This window comes from Coturnix japonica, chromosome 15 (assembly GCF_001577835.2).
Source record: "Coturnix japonica isolate 7356 chromosome 15, Coturnix japonica 2.1, whole genome shotgun sequence".
NCBI classification, from domain to species: Eukaryota; Metazoa; Chordata; class Aves; order Galliformes; family Phasianidae; genus Coturnix; species Coturnix japonica.
The window spans coordinates 7,885,945-7,906,419 of record NC_029530.1 but is presented as its reverse complement, the minus strand read 5'-3'; the positions used below and the strand labels follow the sequence as shown (position 1 = coordinate 7,906,419).

At 40.3% G+C, this 20,475-nt stretch overlaps 2 protein-coding genes across 7 annotated transcripts in view; one reads left to right on the top strand and one right to left on the bottom strand.

Annotated features, from left to right (window-relative positions):
* Positions 1-7,497, bottom strand: part of PISD (phosphatidylserine decarboxylase) — a 22,948-nt gene extending 15,451 nt beyond the window's left edge. Inside the window, exons 1-3 of the mRNA XM_015877930.1 lie at positions 7,368-7,497; positions 5,680-5,774; positions 591-766 (exon numbers count right to left, since the gene is read on the bottom strand). Of these exons, the coding sequence (XP_015733416.1) occupies positions 591-766; positions 5,680-5,774; positions 7,368-7,417 (321 nt within the window). The 5' untranslated portion in view covers positions 7,418-7,497. The remainder of the gene's footprint in view (positions 1-590; positions 767-5,679; positions 5,775-7,367) is intronic.
* Positions 1-20,475, top strand: part of LOC107321220 (melanotransferrin-like) — a 22,876-nt gene extending 2,401 nt beyond the window's left edge. Inside the window, exons 1-20 of one of the 6 annotated variants that reach the window (XM_032447899.1) lie at positions 7,542-7,626; positions 8,087-8,240; positions 8,329-8,448; positions 9,068-9,162; positions 10,500-10,663; positions 11,900-11,999; positions 12,966-13,142; positions 13,527-13,689; positions 13,800-13,864; positions 14,462-14,619; positions 14,785-14,971; positions 15,098-15,246; positions 15,465-15,555; positions 15,848-15,913; positions 16,188-16,370; positions 17,356-17,512; positions 18,133-18,215; positions 18,862-19,046; positions 19,397-19,583; positions 20,242-20,475. In XM_032447899.1, coding sequence (XP_032303790.1) covers positions 9,111-9,162; positions 10,500-10,663; positions 11,900-11,999; positions 12,966-13,142; positions 13,527-13,689; positions 13,800-13,864; positions 14,462-14,619; positions 14,785-14,971; positions 15,098-15,246; positions 15,465-15,555; positions 15,848-15,913; positions 16,188-16,370; positions 17,356-17,512; positions 18,133-18,215; positions 18,862-19,046; positions 19,397-19,583; positions 20,242-20,282 — 2,208 coding nt within the window. In that variant the 5' untranslated portion in view covers positions 7,542-7,626; positions 8,087-8,240; positions 8,329-8,448; positions 9,068-9,110 and the 3' untranslated portion in view covers positions 20,283-20,475. The other 5 variants (XM_032447898.1, XM_015877923.2, XM_015877921.2 and 2 more) reach the window with 5 other exon arrangements.

The following is a 20,475-nucleotide window of genomic DNA, read 5'->3' as shown; positions in this document are numbered from 1 at the left end:
GTTTTCTAAGAAAGAAAAGGCCTACCAGATGTATACGTATGCAAACTTATGTATAAAGATAGCAGGTAGATTTATAATTACTACATATTAATTCTGTCTCAGCATCCTTGTAAAGCAGATAAGGCATGAAGGCACTGACAAGCAAGAAAAATGCCAAAATTAGCAGACTGAGCAGTCAGTGAGAAGATAAAAACCCTACAGATGCTGCATGTACTGAACCTTCAGCTACAACTATGGGACCAACTCAGCACTAAATGTTTTTTTATTCCTATGGCATGGCATTTCAGTCTTGCCTTGTTAGATTTCTGTATTTAATTCTGAAAATGATATAATGTGTTTAATTCATCACCCTGCAATTCAAGGTGGGGAAAGTAAGAAATTGTACCACACTAAACAAAGCCAACAGATCCTTCAGAGCTGCAGATGCCCACATTATGCTCTTTCTCAAGAGTACAAGTTTCTTAAAAGACAGAAATGATTTATCAGAAATGCATCAGCTACAAAGAATGAGCAGCACATTCCCTCGTTGGAAAGAGAGCAAAGGGGCTTTGCCTCAAACAGCAGAAGCAAAATTGCCACAAGTTTCTTACCTCCCATTCACTTGCGAGCTTCACAGGCAACTCTATGCCCTTCTTCTCCAGCTGTTCCAACTTGTAGCCCTCATACTTTTTGTATCCTGCGTATCCTCCACCTGCAGCCACAATAACATGGAAGGGGCGCAGGCGGAAGGCTTGTCTTACTGGAGCAGTATGAAGCTTCCTCCTGTCTGTAGCAGAGCAAAGCAGACGTTCAGAGAGCAGCCATAAAGTTAAAACAAACACAGCCAATATGCACAGTGAGGGATGTGAGTTTAGATGATATAAACACCATCAGAAATACAGGATACAGAATGTATTAATATATGCTCCTATGTGCTCCAGATATTGCAGCTCACCAAGTTACTGAAACTCAGCTGATAAGCATTGACTGCTCATCTGTGTTCCCTCCACATTCTTCCCAGAAAGAATGTAAAATGAGCTGCCTGAAAGCACCGCAGGGATGGGCTTCACAGTGCACAAAATTCACCTCTGGATTTCTATGTCATTAACTGTATGGAAAACTCAGTCACAAAGGAACAATGTACACATGCTTCATGCATCTCAATCAGAATCTTCATTACTATCAGATATCTATTTGGGAATGCTCTAACTGGAAGAGGAAAGGACATGACAACCTGCTTTACCATAGGTTCAATAATAGGCACATTTCTGCTGTAATACAAGTCACTACAGAGCAGGCATGTCCCACACCCAGCTCTCAGCAACATCCAAGCCCTCAGTGTGCTGTTACCACTGTCTGAGCTGAAACTAGAACACAGGAGGGCTCAGTGCAGCATTAACTCAAAATATGGGCAATAGTTTTAAGCATTTTGATAGGTAGGCTAAACACAGTCCTGTGAACAGCAAAAAAGCAGGCACTCTTGCTCTTTGTTTTGATAAAAGAAATTGAGAATAAGTCCCTGGTTAAGCATTGTCATTAGAAAAAGTATTTGTTCTTCTGATACACGATATAATGGAAGCTCAGTTTGTTCAGAATTAGCCTTCAACGATGTCATCATCTTTTGGCAGGACGTACATTTGTGAACAACTGTTTTCAAGGATGAAGTACAGGAAGAGTAAAATTTCATCAGAAACCTGATGAATGCCTTGAGAGTTCACTGCGAGTGGCAGCCACTGCCATTGAACCAGCCTGATGCATTAGTTTCACAAAACCAAGGCTGAATAGCCCACCGGTTTTGTGCTTTTGTTGCTCTTTTTTAACATTTCTGTATAAAATGAGCCTTGTTACTTGTGTACTTTAACTATATTACATATTTTGTATGTGGCTCAAGACTATTCCTCCTCACTCAGTGTGGATCAGCCAGTCAGAAGCCTCATGCCAATGCTATAGAGGGCGAAAAAAACCACCAGCATCATCCAGTATTACATCTGTTCCTTACTGAAAACTACCAAGTTCCTCTTACCAACACAGCCCTGCATGCTGCATGTGACACAGTACCCGGCAGTTTCTAAGGGGTAAGCATTTCTCTTCCAAAATCTTCAGAGCTGTTCATGCTGAACCAGCCAAGCTGCTCTGCTTGTATTACAGTCCGATGTCACTGCCAGACAGAGAAAAGCTGCCCAAAGGAATTCATTCCGGGACAGTGAGTGGTGTCATTTCCACAACAATCATTGACATGGCTGAGCAGGAAGCAAAAACAATGGGCTCTATCTTGTTCCATCAGTGTTAGGGGCAGGGCTTGACTGGGAAAGGACAAATGGACAACTAAAAAAATTCAGTAAATATCACCTCAATTTCTAGGCATGCATAGACACAAAGAATAACTAACTGCTCTGCAACCTGAGCAGCTTGAATTCCAGGTGGCAATGATTAGTGACATTCAGCTGCTCTCCATTCATGATACAGAATGATGCCCTATGCAAGCAGTTCTCGCTTGTATTTTGTTTTGTCAAAACATATAGGAAAGAAATGAACAAAAGTATGTGATTTAAAACATTTCGAATTATATACCTGAAAACACACCATAAAGTGAAAATGGCTTTATTCTTAGTGAAGAAATCTTGTCTTTTGGAGAAAAAAAAAACAACACAAAACACAAGGCAGCAACTACAGTTAGATGGACAACTACAGGGATGCCCCATCCCTGGATGCATTCAAGGCCAGGCTGGATGTGGCTCTGGGCAGCCTGGTCTAGTGGTTGGTGACCATATAGCAGGGGGGTTGAAACTAGATGGTCTTTGAGGTCCTTCCTTTTCAACCCCAGACATTCTATGATTCTGTGATATGATTCTACAATTCTGTCCTAAAGAAAATGCCCAAAAAAGGCCAGGGATTGTTTAGAGCAGTGAAATGCTTATGAAAAAGGATTTTACTTACTTTAAGTCTACAAAGACTCTACAACCTTTCAACTTTGGTCCGCCTAGACAGCTGCATCACTATTTCAACAGAAATGTCTGTACAGAGACCAACAACACTTGTTAGCCCTAAAGCCTTTAACTGCTTTTCCACCACATCCTTGGTTCCAAGTTGACAAAGTTGCTCAGTTATTTCACCAGAGCCAGTAAATACCAGAAAGCTCTCGGTGGGAACAGCTTTTTCTGGTTTCTCTACAGGTTTTATCCAGAGGCTGTTTCCAGTTCAGTAACTTCTCCTGATAGACCTATGCAAACATTTTTCTTCCTGTGCTAGAGGTCATTTGCTGACAAAATAACCACAAATACAATTCCACACCTTTCAGCCATTAAAGAAATTCACACAAGTTTACAGATTCCAAAACAAAGGTTCAGTTTCTGATTCTGGCAACAAGACCAGAAGATGAACCAGTAGAAACAAGTCCAGGACGGGACTTTTAATGTACTTTTCCATGCTCTAGATTGATTCTAAAATAGAACTCCTTGGAGGTAAAGCTAACCTAAGATTTCTCTTAATCATCAATTACTTGCAGCAAACCGCAATAGAAAAAGTAAGTTTCCTTCTCTGGAATGGATAAAAGCATATTTTTCAATAATGAAATATTCATAAATGACAAGAGACAAAGGATTTGTACAAGGAAATTAACCCAGATAAGTGGTGTTACAAAATGGGACCAATTGCCACATCAGCTGACAAGGAAAACAAAACTGTAAGACTATAAAATTGTTTTAGCAACAGGTCAACACATGGAGTACAAGCCTACAAATACTTGGTAAAAAACCAAACAATATTTACTCTGCACAGCCCTGTCCTGCTGGAGTTATTCTGAGTGCAAGCATCATTTTAGCAGGCCTTATTATTAGTAGTATTTTGTGTAATCCTACCTCAGTTTCACAGTTTATTCAAATTAAAAACTGTATTTAGACCTCTTCTTTCTTACAGGCCTGCTGGATTTTGATTTCCCTGCATGTCTCCAAGTGCATAACAGTTACACTCCAAAGCAGATAATACAGCTGAACAGCTTTCAACAAATTCCCAACTGGTATGTTCTGTTTCCTTCCTATTACCCATTAGAGACTAAGCTCGATGCCTCCCTTCTAAGTCAGTCATTACATGGCCTAACATGATTCTTTTGCATTTCATGCTGATTTTTGTCACCAGGCTCATTTCATGATTAAGCTGATACAAAGACCTCTCAGCCAGCACCCATGCAGATTCCTACACATCCCCTTTGTGACACCCACCTGCAAAATACAGTCTCAGATTAAGCCTGGCCTGGCACCTGGCTGCACACTGTGCTAGAAATGCTGAGAGCTTGAGTTGCTGCAGGACATGGTAAGTGATTAGAGTGATGCTAAAATGTTTCTGAGAGAGGCTGATACAATATAGGTATGCAAATAACATGAAATATTGGCTCGATATGGTCAGTTAATTAAAGTTGTGTTTTTTAGAAAGTACATTTAAAACACTAAAATGAAACTCTGCTAAATTGTATCACCTTCAGAAAAGTAATTTTTTCATCTGAGCCCTCAGAAAGCTATGTCATCTGAGGAAGGTAATTACAAAAAAGGAACCCGTGGTAAAATGCCTTTATTCTGCTATAGAGATCATCATCACTGTAGAAGTTTAGAAACAATTTAATTGTGTATGTCCTTCCATGTCGAGCTCCTTCCTCTAGCACTGCTCTAAGCACTCTGATCAGTCTGATTATGTCTGGTTTACAAAAATATTCTCCAGCCATTGAGGCGAGGGAGTATAAGGTAACATGAAATCCCTCATTTTGAATGAAACAGATCCGGAAAAATATTCCAGTATAAATTTCCCTTATGAAAAAATACTAGAGTGAAAATGGGAATTTAGCCACCATTTACTCAATCACCTTTAGCTCTTCTTCTGCTGGCCCTGTTAGACAGGTTTCTTTAGGAATGATAATTGCTGTGTACAAAATAAGTGTTACAGTATCAAAGAAGCTTAAAAAAAAAAAGCAAATACCCTCAAATGAGATGTATTAAAAGGGACCATTAGGGAAGCAGATGTCACAGTGACAACAGAAGCCAGTTTTTCTGATAAAAAACACACAGGAATGATGCAGTATAAGGGTGAACAAATGTCAAAAATAAATCAGGCACGCAATTGTTTGTATTCTGTCATGCACTGACACAGTTATTCCCAATTTGAGAGTGGACACTGATCCAAATTCACATTTTAGCCAAGCATCACTCTGAATATTATAACATCTAAACTGCTGTCCAGATCTGCTTCCCTGCAAGACTCTTCATATTCATAAAATCACTGTGGAACAGATGGCACTTCTAGAAGGAAGAAGTAGCTTTCAAGCATGGCTAGGGATTATTTGTCTAAATGCAGCTATATATATGTGTGTGTGTGCGCTTTTATATATATATATATATATATATATATATGTATATAAATCATGTGCTTTTACATTTGCTATCTAAGCAAAAAATATATATTAAAAAAAACAAAGATAAACAATGAATAATAACCTTATGAAGTAGATAAATACACTTATTTTACTGCCTGCAAAACACCTAAAGTTTAAAATCACTATTTGCGAGCTTACGTCCATAGAAATGAATTGGCCGCTGAACTGGGGCTCCCAGTCCATCTGTACCAATGTTAAGGACTTCATATTCACCACCATTCAATCATAATTTGCCTAATTTTGAGTAATCCTGAATTTTAAAACATACAAAATCCACTTACCACTGAAAAACGTCCTGGAAGGTGGCTGCTTCCACAGGACCGGAGTTCTAATGCATGGGCTCTCACGTATGAGGAAGTGACAGCCAGTCAGGAAACTGCAAACACAACATACAACAAACAGTGGCTCAAGTACAAATGTTTTACAACAGAAATGTAAAATGTAAATTCAGAAGCTGAGGGAAAAATTCCCCTCAAAGCACTGAGATTCATAAAATAAAGCATTAAAATTTATACTGAATCCATCTTCCTCAGGCCTGCCTCCTCCTCTTCCAATAAACTGAAGAATCCAACTGCTTCTGCAGATACCTCACTGTTTAATGATGTACCTATTTCTTACTCCCAAATACTTCTACTTTCTTATCAAAACATTAACACATGTTCCTTTTAAACTTTATGATAACAGTGATGCTCTTCCAAGTGTAGTGCTTGCTAATGTCACATACCCTATCTCAGGCTGTTTAGAGCTGTAATATATTGGTTACTGTGAATACAACTTTAAAAGAGCAAGTCAGTGTTATCTAATGCAATCTTTGATTTTATGCACTATTCTGGTCTACAACACCAACAATCCATTTGTTATTAGTTAAAAAGCGACTAAAACCAATGAGCTGCTCTTCTCTAGATCAGTTTCTGGTTCAATATGTTGAATTGTATCCAACAGGACGCAAACTACTTCAAGATCAATAAATGACTTGGATTTTACTGGGGAAACTATAGGAATGTTTAAAGCAAAATTTCTCTATTTAGAGGAATGGCAGGCAGAATAAATAAATATTATCATTGTCTTCTGTAACAACATGGCTAATATATATTTACATCCACCCAAAGGTGACGCTTATTACCAAGTGGCATCCAGCCACGCTGATCAAAACAAACTCTGCTTGTAAACCGGTAAAGTTCTGTAATGAGATCATTTAACACGCAGCATAATTCCACCTCCAGGCTGCTACCTGCAGGTGCCATTTAAGAGCTCCCAACCACAACTATGTTGAGTGCCAAGTCTTGATCCGAGGACACAGACATGACAGCTGGGATGTCTTCATTGGGCACTGTCACCTTTCACCTGCTCTCGATCAGATGCACGCTGAGTATAGAATTACCTCATTAACGTATGGGCTGCTGCATCATGAGGGTGATTCAGTTCCAGGAAGTGATTATCATTCTTTCATATTTTTAACGAATTTCAGACTTCTCACGAGTTTCACATAGACTCTTTATGTAAGAAATAAGGAGTCTATGAGTAGATTTCTTGTTCAGGAATCACACAGTGATAGCAGCAGGCATTTACATACAGTTTTACCATGCTAGCTAAAGATAATTAGGCAGTTTTCACTTATCCTCGTAAAACAGAATCCGGAGTCATAACCTCGTAAAACAGCATCCGGAGTCATAAGAAGCCGAAGGGTGGAGTGTAACACCCGCTTCTCGTAACCTTGTCCTTACCAAGCGCCTTACACACAGCAGGGCGACACACCACCAACGTGCCCGGCTCAGGGCTCACACTCAGGGCTCACACTCAGTGCTCACATCAGCGCTCACATCAGCACACTCGGTGCTCACACTCAGTGCTCACACTGCTCACACTCAGGGCTCACACTCCCGGCTGCACCCTCAGCTCCATGGCTCGGGCTCTACCTGCAGCCCCAGCTCAGGCCTCTCAGCACCGCACGGTCCCGCCCTGCCCGTACCTGCTCCGCCGCACGGCTGCAGCTCCAACCCGCACCGCGGCCGCCGCCATCTTGCTGCTCCCGCTGCTACTGCGGCGCTGCGGCCTCCGCTGTGTGCACAGCGTGAGTGCGGGTGAGGCGGGGACTGAGCGGGGCGGAGTGAGGGGATGGGGCGGGGTGAGGGGATGGGGCGGGGTGAGGCTGTGCGTAATGAGCCGTGTGGGGTGGAATGGAGGCGGAACACTAATAATATTAGCTGGTTCAGGGTGCATGAGCTGAGGTAAGGTAGGACCAGCAGGAAGCATAGCTGCAAAGATAGGGTTGGATGGCATCAAGTCATGGCTTTGATGTCTGACTGCGGCCTGCAGGACGGCCTGAGCAACAGGCGTCCTCACAGCTGACTCAGGAGTGACTCAAGGTTAAGGTATAAATAAAGCACGCTTGTTTATATCATGTTTTAATTGACGTGGTCTTAATTCATTAGTGATCTGTCCTGATCTAAGCCTCCCCGCCCCCCCCAAGCATTTTTTTTCCCTGATGTTGACATGTAGCAATGTGTTGTATTGAGAGATTACATAGACTGCACTTAGTGGGGAATGGGACTCAATTCCCAGAGTGTTCTGAGCTGAGCTAACTGCAGGTGAACCAAGTCAAAGGGTGAGATAATACCATGATTCAGAGAATCATTCATATCAGGAGGTCTTAAAGATCTTCTAATCCAGCTTCTCTGAAATGGATAGGGATACCTACTGTTCTCTTATGAAATGAGAGAATCTTTGGACTTGAGAATGTCCAGGAAGCTCAAGAATGAGTGAGAGAGGTGAACTGTGGTCAGACTAATGGGAAAGAAGACAGCATCTCAAATGCTGCAGATTTAGTGAGGAAACAGCAAAGGTGAGCAATGGGGTCTGTGTACACAAACACAAAAGAAGCAAGTAGGAAATAAGTTCTGTGAATTGCTCAGGTGAGGTTTATAACATAGGAACAGAAAGATGGGAGAAGTGTTTCCAAAGTACATGAAGCAGAGGAAGTGCTGGCAGGAAAACAAAACTGGAAGAAATATCTTTCTCAAAGACAGAGTGATCGAGTCTCTCCTGAATAGGTGAGATCAAAGCGTATTGCAATACATATGTCTGTGTGTGTATATATATATATATATTTGGGTTAGTTTCATTTATGCACTTATGCTTACATATGTACATATTAGCTCTCTCTTTGTATAGAGAGAGGGAGCAAGCTAATGATGTGAGTCATGGCTGCTTTGGAGTAATTAAGAGGTAATACTTCTCTAGGCTAAATGTTAGGAAACGGGAATAAGTCAGTTTGGAATTAGACTTGTGCTAGAGTGGAATGAAAAGAATCAAGAAAGTTGACAAAAACAGGATTCTGCTCTAAATTCTTAGAGAGGCATAGGGTTACTTTTTTTGTTTAATGTTAGGCAGTAAATAGACTCTTACCATGCAGCAAACAAAGAACACAAAAACAAACTACTTTGAAAACAGAGGTTTGCATTTCTTTGTATGAGTTCATGCACTGATAAAAGCGCACTGATATTTTCCATCTGTGGGCACTAAATAGGTCACTGTTCCTTTCTTCTCTGCATGCAGAGATACACAGAATCTGAAAGAGTTCATGTTTACTTATTTAAAATCTCATTTTATCTTTGTCCATGCCTAAATCCTCTTTGTCATCACTGTGGAATTCCTGGTATGAGAATGCAGAGCGACAGAGTAGAGAGTGGATCCTTGCTGAACAACTGTAATCATGAAGGCAGTTCTTATAATTGTCCTAATCATCTTCACTTTGCTGTCTTCAGGTAAGTTTGATGCAGAGAGGGGAAAGAGAAAGGGTGACCTCTGGGTGTGCTACCAGGACACAAACTCTAAGATGTTCTTTGGTTTTGTTTTCTTCTGTGTATAGAATCTGCAGCCAGAACTGTGACTGTGATTTCCATTCAGATGGTGGTTTTTTCCTGTTTGATTGTGGGTGGATGCTGATGCTGATCTCAAAGCAGCTAGTTTCTCTGCAGTTCTGTATAGGTTTCCTTTGAGTAGCTGATGTCCACATACTCATTAGTGCTGTCAAAATCAATCAGTATATTTTAAGCTGCTCCTCACAAAAACTACAATGGGTTTCTTTTTGGAATCACTCTGAATTACCATCAGATCATTTGGAGTGCTAATGTCTGACGTTGTGCTCAAAGGAATGAAAGCTTTGGTGTTCTAATATTAAACTTTCTTTGTTCCAGGCTTGTTTGTTTTGTTTAATAGTAGGTCACGGTTAGAAAACCAAATGATTTTCTGAAAGTGACAACGTTCAAAATACTGTAGTCTCTTCAGTGTATTCAGACCTATCTTTCAGAACAGGATTCTGTATAACTGCAGGCTACTTCCATGTGAAATAAGCAATTTATTCTTTCCCTAAATGCACAGTATCTTTCTGAGATGCATATGAATATATTTTATAGTAGAGGGCATTTAATACATCCAAAATGGGTAATTACGGTGTATAAAGCAAAAGTGGAAATTTTGCTGACAAGTCTGTTCGCTTTGGTTGCAGACTTACAGTCAGTATAGACCAGCCATACCCCCAGCTTTCCATGGAAGGGGAGGTACTGCCTTCACCTCCACTTCTAATTGTATCTTCCTAACTCATTCTTTCTGCTGCATGAGTTACAAGCAACCAGTTGTTGGTTGCTTTTTTTTAAATTGGTTAATTAGTTTTCATTTGGAGAAAGAGCTGATTACTAAATAGTTCAGTTGTGCTACAGATTTACACAGTGGTCCTGCTCAGGTTCTGTAAGCTCATTCAGAAATGAAGGTAGTTTTTAAGTTCTTGCTTGATGTGATGATCTTGTTGATAATGTCTTACTAATACGGTATTCAGCATAGTACACGATTTGTTGCTGCCTGTCAAGAGGAAGCATAGAGACACAGTAATGACTTAATGGCAGATGCTTGTTGTCTTGCCTGTTGGATCAAGTGCTTGGGCACATCTCTCCTGTGCTTTCAAGTGTGTGGATGCGCAAGTGAGCAGTCAACTTATTTATGGAGTTAATTAAAACAAAATAACCTCTCCCTTCCATGGGGTCTTAAACTGAGTTTGGTTTTGCAACTCCCACAGTTCTTGACTTTTTCTTTTTTTATCCCACAGGGAAAAAGTTTCGATGGTGCACTCTGTCTGATCTGGAACAGAGAAAGTGTGCTGAGCTGTCCAAAGCACTAACAGCTGTGCTGCCTGTTACCAACGCAGATTCATTTGCCAGGATTTCTTGCATCAGAGCCCACAATACATATGACTGCATTGATAAAATCAGAGTAAGTTCACAAGGATTTTTGAAGCAACTTTGAATCACATTCTCTTTTGAAGGAGAAACTAGAACAGATTAAAAAGTACACTATAATACTACCTGACAGAGCAAATTCTCTGCTACAAAGCACTATTTTTGAACATCGTCTCCACCATTAGCTGTACATTTTTGCCAGCCGTGAACAAGAGCCTACATACCACTCTTGTAAAAATCTGTATGGGCATTTGCAATGAGGCTTGTCTTTCACATCACCATTGCCACTATTGAAATGCACCACCCACTGCCTCACTGTGCCCACGTCCTCTGGGCTCCATAAATGTTCAGCAAGAGTCAATTCATTCAGTTATATACCTTTGCCTGGTGCCATTTTGTCACAGCGTCCCTCTGCTGCTGTCAGTCACCTCTACTGCCATCCTGCCAACATAATAAAATAGGAGGCATTACTTTCAGAGCAGGCCTTGCACAAGGTGGCTCGGGAGATAAGAATTCAAGTGTGTGAGCCTTCTACTAACCATAGTGTTGTACCCCAGCTTACATTTTCCAGGAAATAAATATGAAGTTGCATGAAAATAAATGGTCAAATCCAAACTAATAAATTAAAGCCAGGTCAGAGTATTTGTCTTTCCTTGTAGTTTCAGTCCTACTGTGACTGTAATTACTATTTTTTCTTCCTGCTTTTCCCTTCTGTTTTTAACTCCTTATTAATCTTCCCTGGAGTGAAGAGCAGAAGTCTTGTTTCCATGTGAAGATCTTCAATTTTAATAAAATCATGCATGAAGCCATTTGTAGGTTTAGTAATCAAAACCAGGAAGGGCTTTATTGTTTGTTAAAAGAATGATTTAGTTCATGTTTTCATCCAGCTGTGTGACCCTTGTTAATAGACTTCATTCCATTCTTAGGTGGTTATTATAGCCAGGAGACATCTGAGAAGGGTTTGGGGTTCTGATGGAACAGTAGGAGGAAAAAGAAACTTTTTTATTCAATTGGCACTAGAATTGTGTTTTTGGAGCAGAAAGCTCAAAGGAGAGGCAGGGACTGTTGTTACTGACAAAAGTATTTATTTAAAGCTTAATCCTGATGGAATGTTAGTAATTAACAGTGGAGATTCAGTTAAAAGCGAAACAAATGCTTGTAAAAGTCTCTGGTTACTATTTCAAGAGCCAAGTTTCAGCCTGACAGACTGCTCTGTTTTTTTCCCTTTAAGCACACTTGTTTTGAGGGTTGTGTTTGTTTGTTTTTAAAGGCAAATAAAGCAGATGCTGTTTCCCTGGATGCAGGAGATGTTTACTCTGCTGTAAAGCTACATGGTTTGACTGTTGTGGCAAAGGAGATCTATGAACAGGGTATGTACATAAAGAAGAATAAACTATGATGTAAACTGACTTGCCTAGTAAATTGCTGTGCAGGCAGAGTTTCTTGGAGAAAAAAGGTCTGTTGAATCTGATGTACTTTGTAGGAATATGGAGGTGACTAATGACATATACATTACATTAGTATGTGTAAAACATATAGTGATGAATAAAAAGCTGGTGGTGCTCTGTATCTTTTCAGCTTATGGTGCTCTCACCACAGTAATCTGTACCCACCCCTGCCCACAACACTGGTATACTGGGTTTTCACGTTGTGTGGGGTATGAGGAATGTTTAATCCCATCTGTATTACTTCTTATACCATATTCCTCATTAGTATGACTGTTCATTAATTGTTCTTTAAGAGATCAGTTTCTGTTATTAATTCATTCTCTGTTCCTCACCATAAAAAGGCAAGTTTATAAGATGGTGGGTGTTATGGTAAGATTCCTCAGCTGAGCAGTCTGCAGTGGCTGATTTGCAAGACAAAGCCAAGCATACATAGAAAATACCTGAGGGGCATGACTCTGAAAAGGAAGCCAAATTAGCAGATGGATGTAGGAAGCGACTGATAAAGGGACAGTGTGAGAAGTGAGTTTATTTTGACTGAAAAAACCATGCAAACATAGTGGAATTGTTATGTTTCTGTCTGATTGGTACATTTTGAAGATAAGACAGGAGTTATTTCCACTATAATACCACAAACTGTTAGATGTAAATGTTCAAAGTTCCTTTGCACTTTCATGATGTGGTGGAGCTCGGTGATACCTAAACTTCTTCAACTAGATTTGAGCTTACTGTGTAGTCAGTATACTGTAAAATTCCTGGTATGAATTTTCAATTTAATATGCCTAATTTTTTTTTCTTTGCAATATTTAGAGGGGAATTGAACTTGGTGCACAGACAGAAGCTGAGGGCTGGAATTTAGTTATTTCTATTACATATTTTGTCCTATCTCAGGAAATTGTGTTTTTGCTGTGGCTGTTGCCAAGCGAGGAACTTTGAATATCCAGAGGCTCCGAGGTGTGCGCAGCTGCCACAATGGGGCCAGATGGACCTCAGGCTGGAATATTCCTTTTGGATTTCTCCTTGCAAGAAATGATCTTTCCTGGGATGAGGCACAACCCCTGAGCAAAGGTGTGTGATAGCAACTGTAGCGATGTCTGCCCTCAGCAAGAGTGAGTGAAATGGGGGCAGAAGAACTGACAAATCAGGAAAGTCTTTGTGTTTTTTATATGTTAGGTGTCAAGACTTTGCAATACCAAGCCAGCACAAAGATGGTTTTAAACAGGAAAAATCGCACCACTCTGTTTGCAACAAGTTTCAAATTTGCAATTTAGACAATTAGCAGATGCAGCTTCAAGTAATTTTTTCTTTCTAAAGCAGCATTTCCTCACTTACTTATATCTGTGATATGTTTGGCCTTTTTTTCCTTCCATTTTTTGTATTTTATTTTCTTTTTTTATTTTCTTTTTTTTTTCTTTCTTTCTTTTTTTTTTTTTTCTCTTTTATTCCCTACAGTAATCAGTGAGTATTTCAATGCAAGTTGCATCCCTGGAGTTGGTGTTGCTGCTCCTCAGCTGTGTGCTCTCTGCCAAGGACAAAAATCGTATGTCAGAGACAAGAACCACTTCTGTGAGGCCAGTAGCAACGAACCCTTCTATGACTCTGATGGAGCCCTCAGGTAAACTGTCTGTTTTGAACTTCCATTGAATTCACCTTTGGGGAAAAAGAACTAGTGAGGAGAGAAAAGGCAGATGACATGTTAATAGGATGGTGTTTGTCTTCCTGCAGGTGCTTGAAGGATGGAGTAGCAGATGTTGCATTTTTAGATCACCTGACAATTATGGGAGCTACAGGTATTCCTAAAAACTTAGATTCCTTTTAACCTTTGACTGTGCTCTTTCCTGCATGGGAGTTTGGGAAATGTGTTTATGTTTATTGTCAGTCACTGTAAACAGTTCAGTGGTATTTCTTGGCTCTCTGCACAAGTCAGAGGAAAACAGAAAAGACTGATAGGATGGGGGCAGACAGGCGTTTTAATGCAGGTTTTTCTTTAGCCTAAAGTCTCTAATGCAGCTGCTAGTTGGTTTCCTGACTGTTAAGATTCCTTTTAACTTTCTGTGTATTGAGCTGCTAAAGCTAATAGTTCCTGTATGTCTGTATTATTATTTTTTTAAGCCAGTTTTGCTCTTCATTAGTGTTTTGGAAGGTGGTTGGTAATTGTAGATGCATTTTTAAACAAACACATTTACAAGGCAACAATTTAAATAGTATTTGAAATAAGTCTAAATGAAGTCCCTCTCTATAGCTAAAGCGTGTCAAAGACAGCTTTAAGTGTGCTTGGTATGCTGTGCTGCTAGTGCATAATCTTACAGCAAACATTTTACCTTCCATCTCTGTTTACTACTAAGCCATATTCACTTCATGGTTTCATGAATGTCCTGTTGTTTTAGAGTCAGAGCAACAAGAATACGTACTCTTGTGTCCTGATGGGACTACAGCTGAGCTGAGCAAATACAACACCTGTAATTTGGGCAAGGGGCCTGGCCGTGGCATCATCACCCGCCACAACTTCCAAAAGATCACCAACAAATTTCTTACCATGCTCCAAGTGAGTGGGTATTATAAGCTGTATATCTTTGTACACAGGATTTTCTTCTGTATTTGTGTGGAGCTCACCACCCAGTTTGCCTTCTCTCAATAAATTTGAAGTTATAGTACACAAAATGATCAAAATGAACTGTTCTAGCAATTTAAAATATTGCTTTTGTCCTAGCGTCTCTTTGGTCAAGAAGGAAAGGAAAGAGCCAGATTTGAACTTTTCAATTCATCATCCTTTGGAGGAAAGAACCTTCTCTTTCGAGATGCCACTCAGCACCTGCAGCTTTTTGAGGAACAGCTAGAAATTGCATATGTCCTTGGTCTGGATTATGTAGCTCTCCTTAAGGGACTAGGCCATGAAGGTAAGGCGCCTTCTTCAGGACTGTAGGCATTCTTTGTTATTCTTCCCTTAGAGACATGAGTGAATAAACTGAAGCATGCCCTTAGTGATTGACATGGTCTCACTGTTCTTCTGCTTTCTAATGCAGGGAGCTCCTTGGACAACAGTGTTGTGCGCTGGTGCTGCATCAGCAATGCTGAGCTTCGCAAATGTGAGGAGTGGGCACTGAGCATCAAATCTGACCCATTAGTCTGTGTCCAAGCAACTTCCATGGCAAACTGCATTGAAATGATCAAGGTAGGAGGGTCCTTAACAGAGAATATGATAATCTGCATAGAGTATGTGTGTCTTTGCCTAAGCTGAATGAGAGGAAAAATGCTTGTACACTATAGGCAGCAGTGGGAATGACAGGGAATTTATGCAGTGGGATTTCTAACCAGTGGAGAAGTACAGTTGCCTGGTTACATAATTAATGCAAGTCCTGTTTATGTTATTTTCTGTAATACTGTTGACAGAGTAGTGAGGCTGATGCAGTCAGTCTGGATGCAACCCATGTCTACATTGCGGGGAGGTGTGGATTGGTGCCTGTTGCTGCAGAATGTTATGGTGAGTTCTGTATGTGCACCATACAAATACAGTAAAATGTTGACACCTTGTGATATTTTGTTATGGAAGTAGGAATCAATATGCATATCCAGGTACTCTTCTTGGCTCTTCCACTAACTGGCTGTAGTTTTTGATCTGTCTGTATATTATATCTCTTCTATAAAAGGGGCAGAGATACCGACTGGTTCAAGAGAGGATTGCAACGTTATAAAGGTTTTTTTGATGGGGGCCTGCCATGCAATGGGAATGACAGCAGTTGCAAGATCCTTAATGATTGTCTCCTCTCTTCCAGGGCAGGTTTATGCTCCAGCTGATGAGAACTCAGAGGAAATGAGGAAACTTCATCGAAAGTGCAAAGGTGATGAAAGAACCTTTAAAAAGGCAAAAGATTTCAATGTTTCTGAGGCTGCCTCTAGTATTTCTGTTGGGATGTATTTGAATGCTCACTTGGGAAAGAAAAATTTCACTACAGTGTATGACTGCTAGGGCAACAGCTGTGTGGCAAAGCAAAGATGCAGGTGATCCACCATTAACTGAACATCATGAGGGGATGAGGGAGGGAAGACTGGGGTTCTGCCTGTTTGGAATACTTCATTGCCTTCATGTAACTCGTTGCTGCCATTGTTTTGTAGGACTGTCACCTGTTTATGCTGTAGCCCTCGCTAAGAAAAATGCCAAACAGATTAACATCCATAACCTGAGGGGAAGGCGATCATGCCACAGCCACTTGTATAGTCCTGGAGGATGGTTACTTCTTTCCAGATATACAGTCGGAGCTCAGGAAAATGTTACCGAAAACTGTGATATTGGATCTGGTATGGGTTGCTCTGAGTTATCTGTTGAGTAGACTCTTGAAGTCTGAAGCCTAACATTTGGAAGTAAGACTGAAAAGGGTCTGTGAGGGCAGAGTAAAAGGATTTCAGTCTTGCATATCATTGAAGATGTTCATATTTGTGTTCCTGTATAGAGCTCTCTTTTCAGTAGTGGATTTCTTCTAGACTGTATGTGATGTTCCTTAGCAAGCAGATACACCATAAATAATAGTGGTATCTGTGCCTACATGCAAAAGGGAGGATTATCAAAGGACACAAGTATCCAGTCTTAAGCTTAACATGTCTGATTCTGTGCTGCATACTTGGAAAGTTGGTCTATTTCCCTGCCTCTTTCTTGATGGAGATGTTTAATTGATTAGCTCAAATGAATTTGTTTATATTCTGGATGTAAAAAGTTACGAGTTAAGTTTATCTGAAAATATTTTAGGAAGACCAAGTACAGTTGTAATAGAAACTCTTTCTCCCCTTGTTCTTTTAACCTACTGTCTTGCCTCTTGATCCTGCTGTGTTGTACTTGTGATCAGCTTAGTTTATCTGTGTGGCTACTCCAAAACTTGAAGGATAATGATCCTCTGTTTCTATCCTTCATGTTATAGGAGAAAAAAAGTGCTGTTCCAGTTGTTAATGCTTTCAAGAGTTACGTATAAATAGAGATGTTGCCACCTACTGGATGATCTATGTAATTAACAACCTCTTATGCTACAGCTTGGTATGCTTTATTGAGTTGCTTAGTTCAGTTGTTTTGCCATTTTCCTTTACCCAAGAAAGAGCTGATTAGTCATTTGGCCTGCAAGTGCAATCTCAAATGTTGTTTCAACAACTATTCCTCTTATCTGAGTATGTGTGATTCTTTGTGCCATCTAGGCCTCTTTCCGTCAGTTAAATGGAATCCCATTCTTCCAGTGGAAGAAGCAGCTTCACCCTAATCTCACCTCAGTTTTTTTTTTTGTTTTTTTTTTCTTCTCAGCTTACCAGAATTTCTTTTGGAAAGGCTGCATGCCAGGAGCAGATGGAAACCTGTGCAAAGTGTGCATTGGAGGCAGTGAGGTGGAAGGAGCTCGAGTATCCAGCAGATGTGCTGCTGGTCACGATGAACACTACTATGGCAATATGGGAGCTCTCAGGTAATGCTTCTTTCCAGAGTCTGAGACTCTGCTTAGGTTGCAGTTGCTATGACTTGTTCAGATGGTTCGTGACTTTCATGTAACCTTTTATGGAGCAAAACAATGCTTCCAAACATGTAAGGTGTGGAGCATTGGAACAGGCTCATTTAAGAGATGAAAGGTACTTGGAAGATCAGAGTGTAGAGATAATGTAATAACATGCACTGTAGGCTATAAGCAGCGATTAGGCTGAATTATTATTATACACATTTTTTAAAAAGAAATAGTTGAAGATTGTGTAGAAAAGGAATATTAAAGGTGCAAGTGCTTTCATAGAATATCTGTAGTTAATTTAGCTGAATTAAATTCTCTTTCCTAGCTAGGCACAGGTGAGGTTACTTGGATGCTGTGATGCAGCTTTGAACTGGGAGCTGCTTTAAGAGATAAATTGAATTGTCTTGACCAACACATAAATGGTGCCCATTGAGATCTGTACTGACATCACTAACGTGTTCCATCTAATGACTAAATAACTTCAGATGATGTTTTCAGCTACTCCTGTTTTAGCTTCCAGTGATTGTCTAAGCCTCAGCCACTGTAATGGCTGTCTCTGATAACTTTTCCTTTTCTTCCTATACAAGGTGCTTGGTTGGCAATCCCAGTGGAAGAAGCTTTGGAGATGTAGCTTTTCTGGAACACTCAAACCTACTCTGGAACATAGAGAGTGAGATGCAGATATTTTCTTCTAATTTAACATTGCAAAGTATTGACATTTTCCACACTGTGACCTCTAAGGATCAGTGTGTACAGGTTTAAACTGAGTCCATGAAACTGTGTTTGGAACTAGAAACTTGCAGGAACCTTCCTGCATGTAGATGTTATGGTAAAGCTTAAAATTCAGGTACTGTTCCATTTCAGAGAGAGAAGAGGAAGAATCACTGAGTGCAGAGATGAATGTGTTTGCTGGGGACTAGAGGGGAGATCATTGTTGGAGACTACTCTAGTTTTTGGAAAGCTCAAAGCTATAAAAAGTGATTTTTCCCTCTGGACCTTCTCACATACGCAAATACAGAGCATGTACCTATTATCAGATGAAGATGAAATATGATAAGCTGTTTGTGTGCTTTAATGTTACTTTGCACCTATCTTCTAAAAACTGGCTTCAGTTCACTCACCTGTTTTCTCAAAAAAAAAACCAACCCAAAACAACCCAACTATTCCTTTTGCATTCTTAATAGATGAATATGCAGCGTGTATTCACTCAGCTCTTTCCTCTCTGTTTTTTTCTCACTGCATGAGAAACACCGAAACACCTTGTCTTCTGCATTTGCTTTTCAAAAAGATTTTCATTCACTTCATCTTCTTTTCAGACCTGGAAAGCTCTGGTTGGGCAAAAGGTTACACAGCTGCTGACTTTGAACTCCTGTGTCCGGATGGAACACGTGCTGCAGTCACAGAATGGGCTGCCTGCAACCTTGGTTCCATTCCTCCCAACACAGTCATGACTCGACCAGTCACTGTCACTAAAATCTATGACTTCCTAATGAAATCTCAGGTAAGGTGAATAATGGGGAAGAAGTTAACACTTCCTATGTACAATTTCTGAAAACTTTTTCAATATCAAGAGCTTTGTATACTAAACATATCAAGTGTCTTCAGATTTGATGTGACAGAACTAAGAATGTGCATAGGAGAGTGAGAAAATCAGTATTTGGACTCTCCAAAGGCCATTGGTTGCCATTATACTTCTGAGAAATAACCCACTCCAAAGCCATATCTTGTTGTATAACTGGATGAAAGTAGATCTGTGTTTTGTTTTCTTGTTAGATCTTGTTATAAAACTGATGGTCACCAACATAACGTTGTTATTTGTAGTCCAAACTGTGGAACTTCTTTTCTGTTTAGGAATTTCTGGGGACCAAGCTGGATTCTGAATTCCAGCTCTTTCACTCACAAAAATATGGTGAAAGTGATCTGCTTTTCAAAGATGCTACTCAGTCCCTTGTTCCTGCAACTCACATGAGCTATCGGGAAATCCTTGGAGAACCTTTCTTTCAGCTGGCAGAGTCAGTGTTTAATTGTACACCTGCAGGTAAAGTCAAATTCTTCATTCTGAATTAGAGAAAAATGCAAAGCAGAGGGAAGTTTTGTGTGCACAGGCACGGCCCTCTGGTTTATGCCAACTTCAGAGGTAATTTCTACATAACCTTGTTAGTGGAGTGTAATATCTGGAGTGTTGAGAACTCTTGCAGCTCCTATCTGTAAGCACTGCAAATGGGGGTCTGTGGGGATGATACAACCAATGCAGGTCAGAGCAAATATAAAGTTATTGAAGTGGAATTGTCTTCCACTCAGAAACTTGTTCTTCCTATCCCAGAGGTCTGGGTATGTCAGGGTTAGGGGAAATAACTCTGTTTCTGATAGAAGACTGCACTAAAAACTACACCAGAGTTAAAGATCTCATTGTACTTAAATGAGAGTTTGTTCACTACTATATACTGAAAGCTATTTTGTATTTAGTTCTGACTAAAACTAAATGAAACTGCTTATCAGTCAGGGCTGAGCTTGTTAGGGGCCCTGGGGATCTGTGCTGAAGTAGCTGCAGCTTGCACAATGGATTAGGAAGTTTAATAGCTGTTAGAGGACTGAAAGTCAACAAGGGAATACCAGCACTGTTGTGTTGTAGTGAACAGCAGCAACTTTCAGGGCCGATCACATCTTTAAGGCCATGTTCTCCTATTGGTTTGCAGGCATCTTGGACTTCTGCAGACAGGACACCTGTGCTCATTGATCTGACAGCTGCTTTGCAAGGCAAGAGCCGCCACCAATGTGAGAACAAGGAAATCAGTCTAGTCCTGCCTGTCTGCAAGGAAACCGTCACCCCCGGCCATGTATGCTGATTATCTTTTATCATAACCTTTGTTTTCTGCAGCAAGTAGATGTTGTTTATGGTCATGTAATACTGCTCCCGTGTCGTGCCGTTC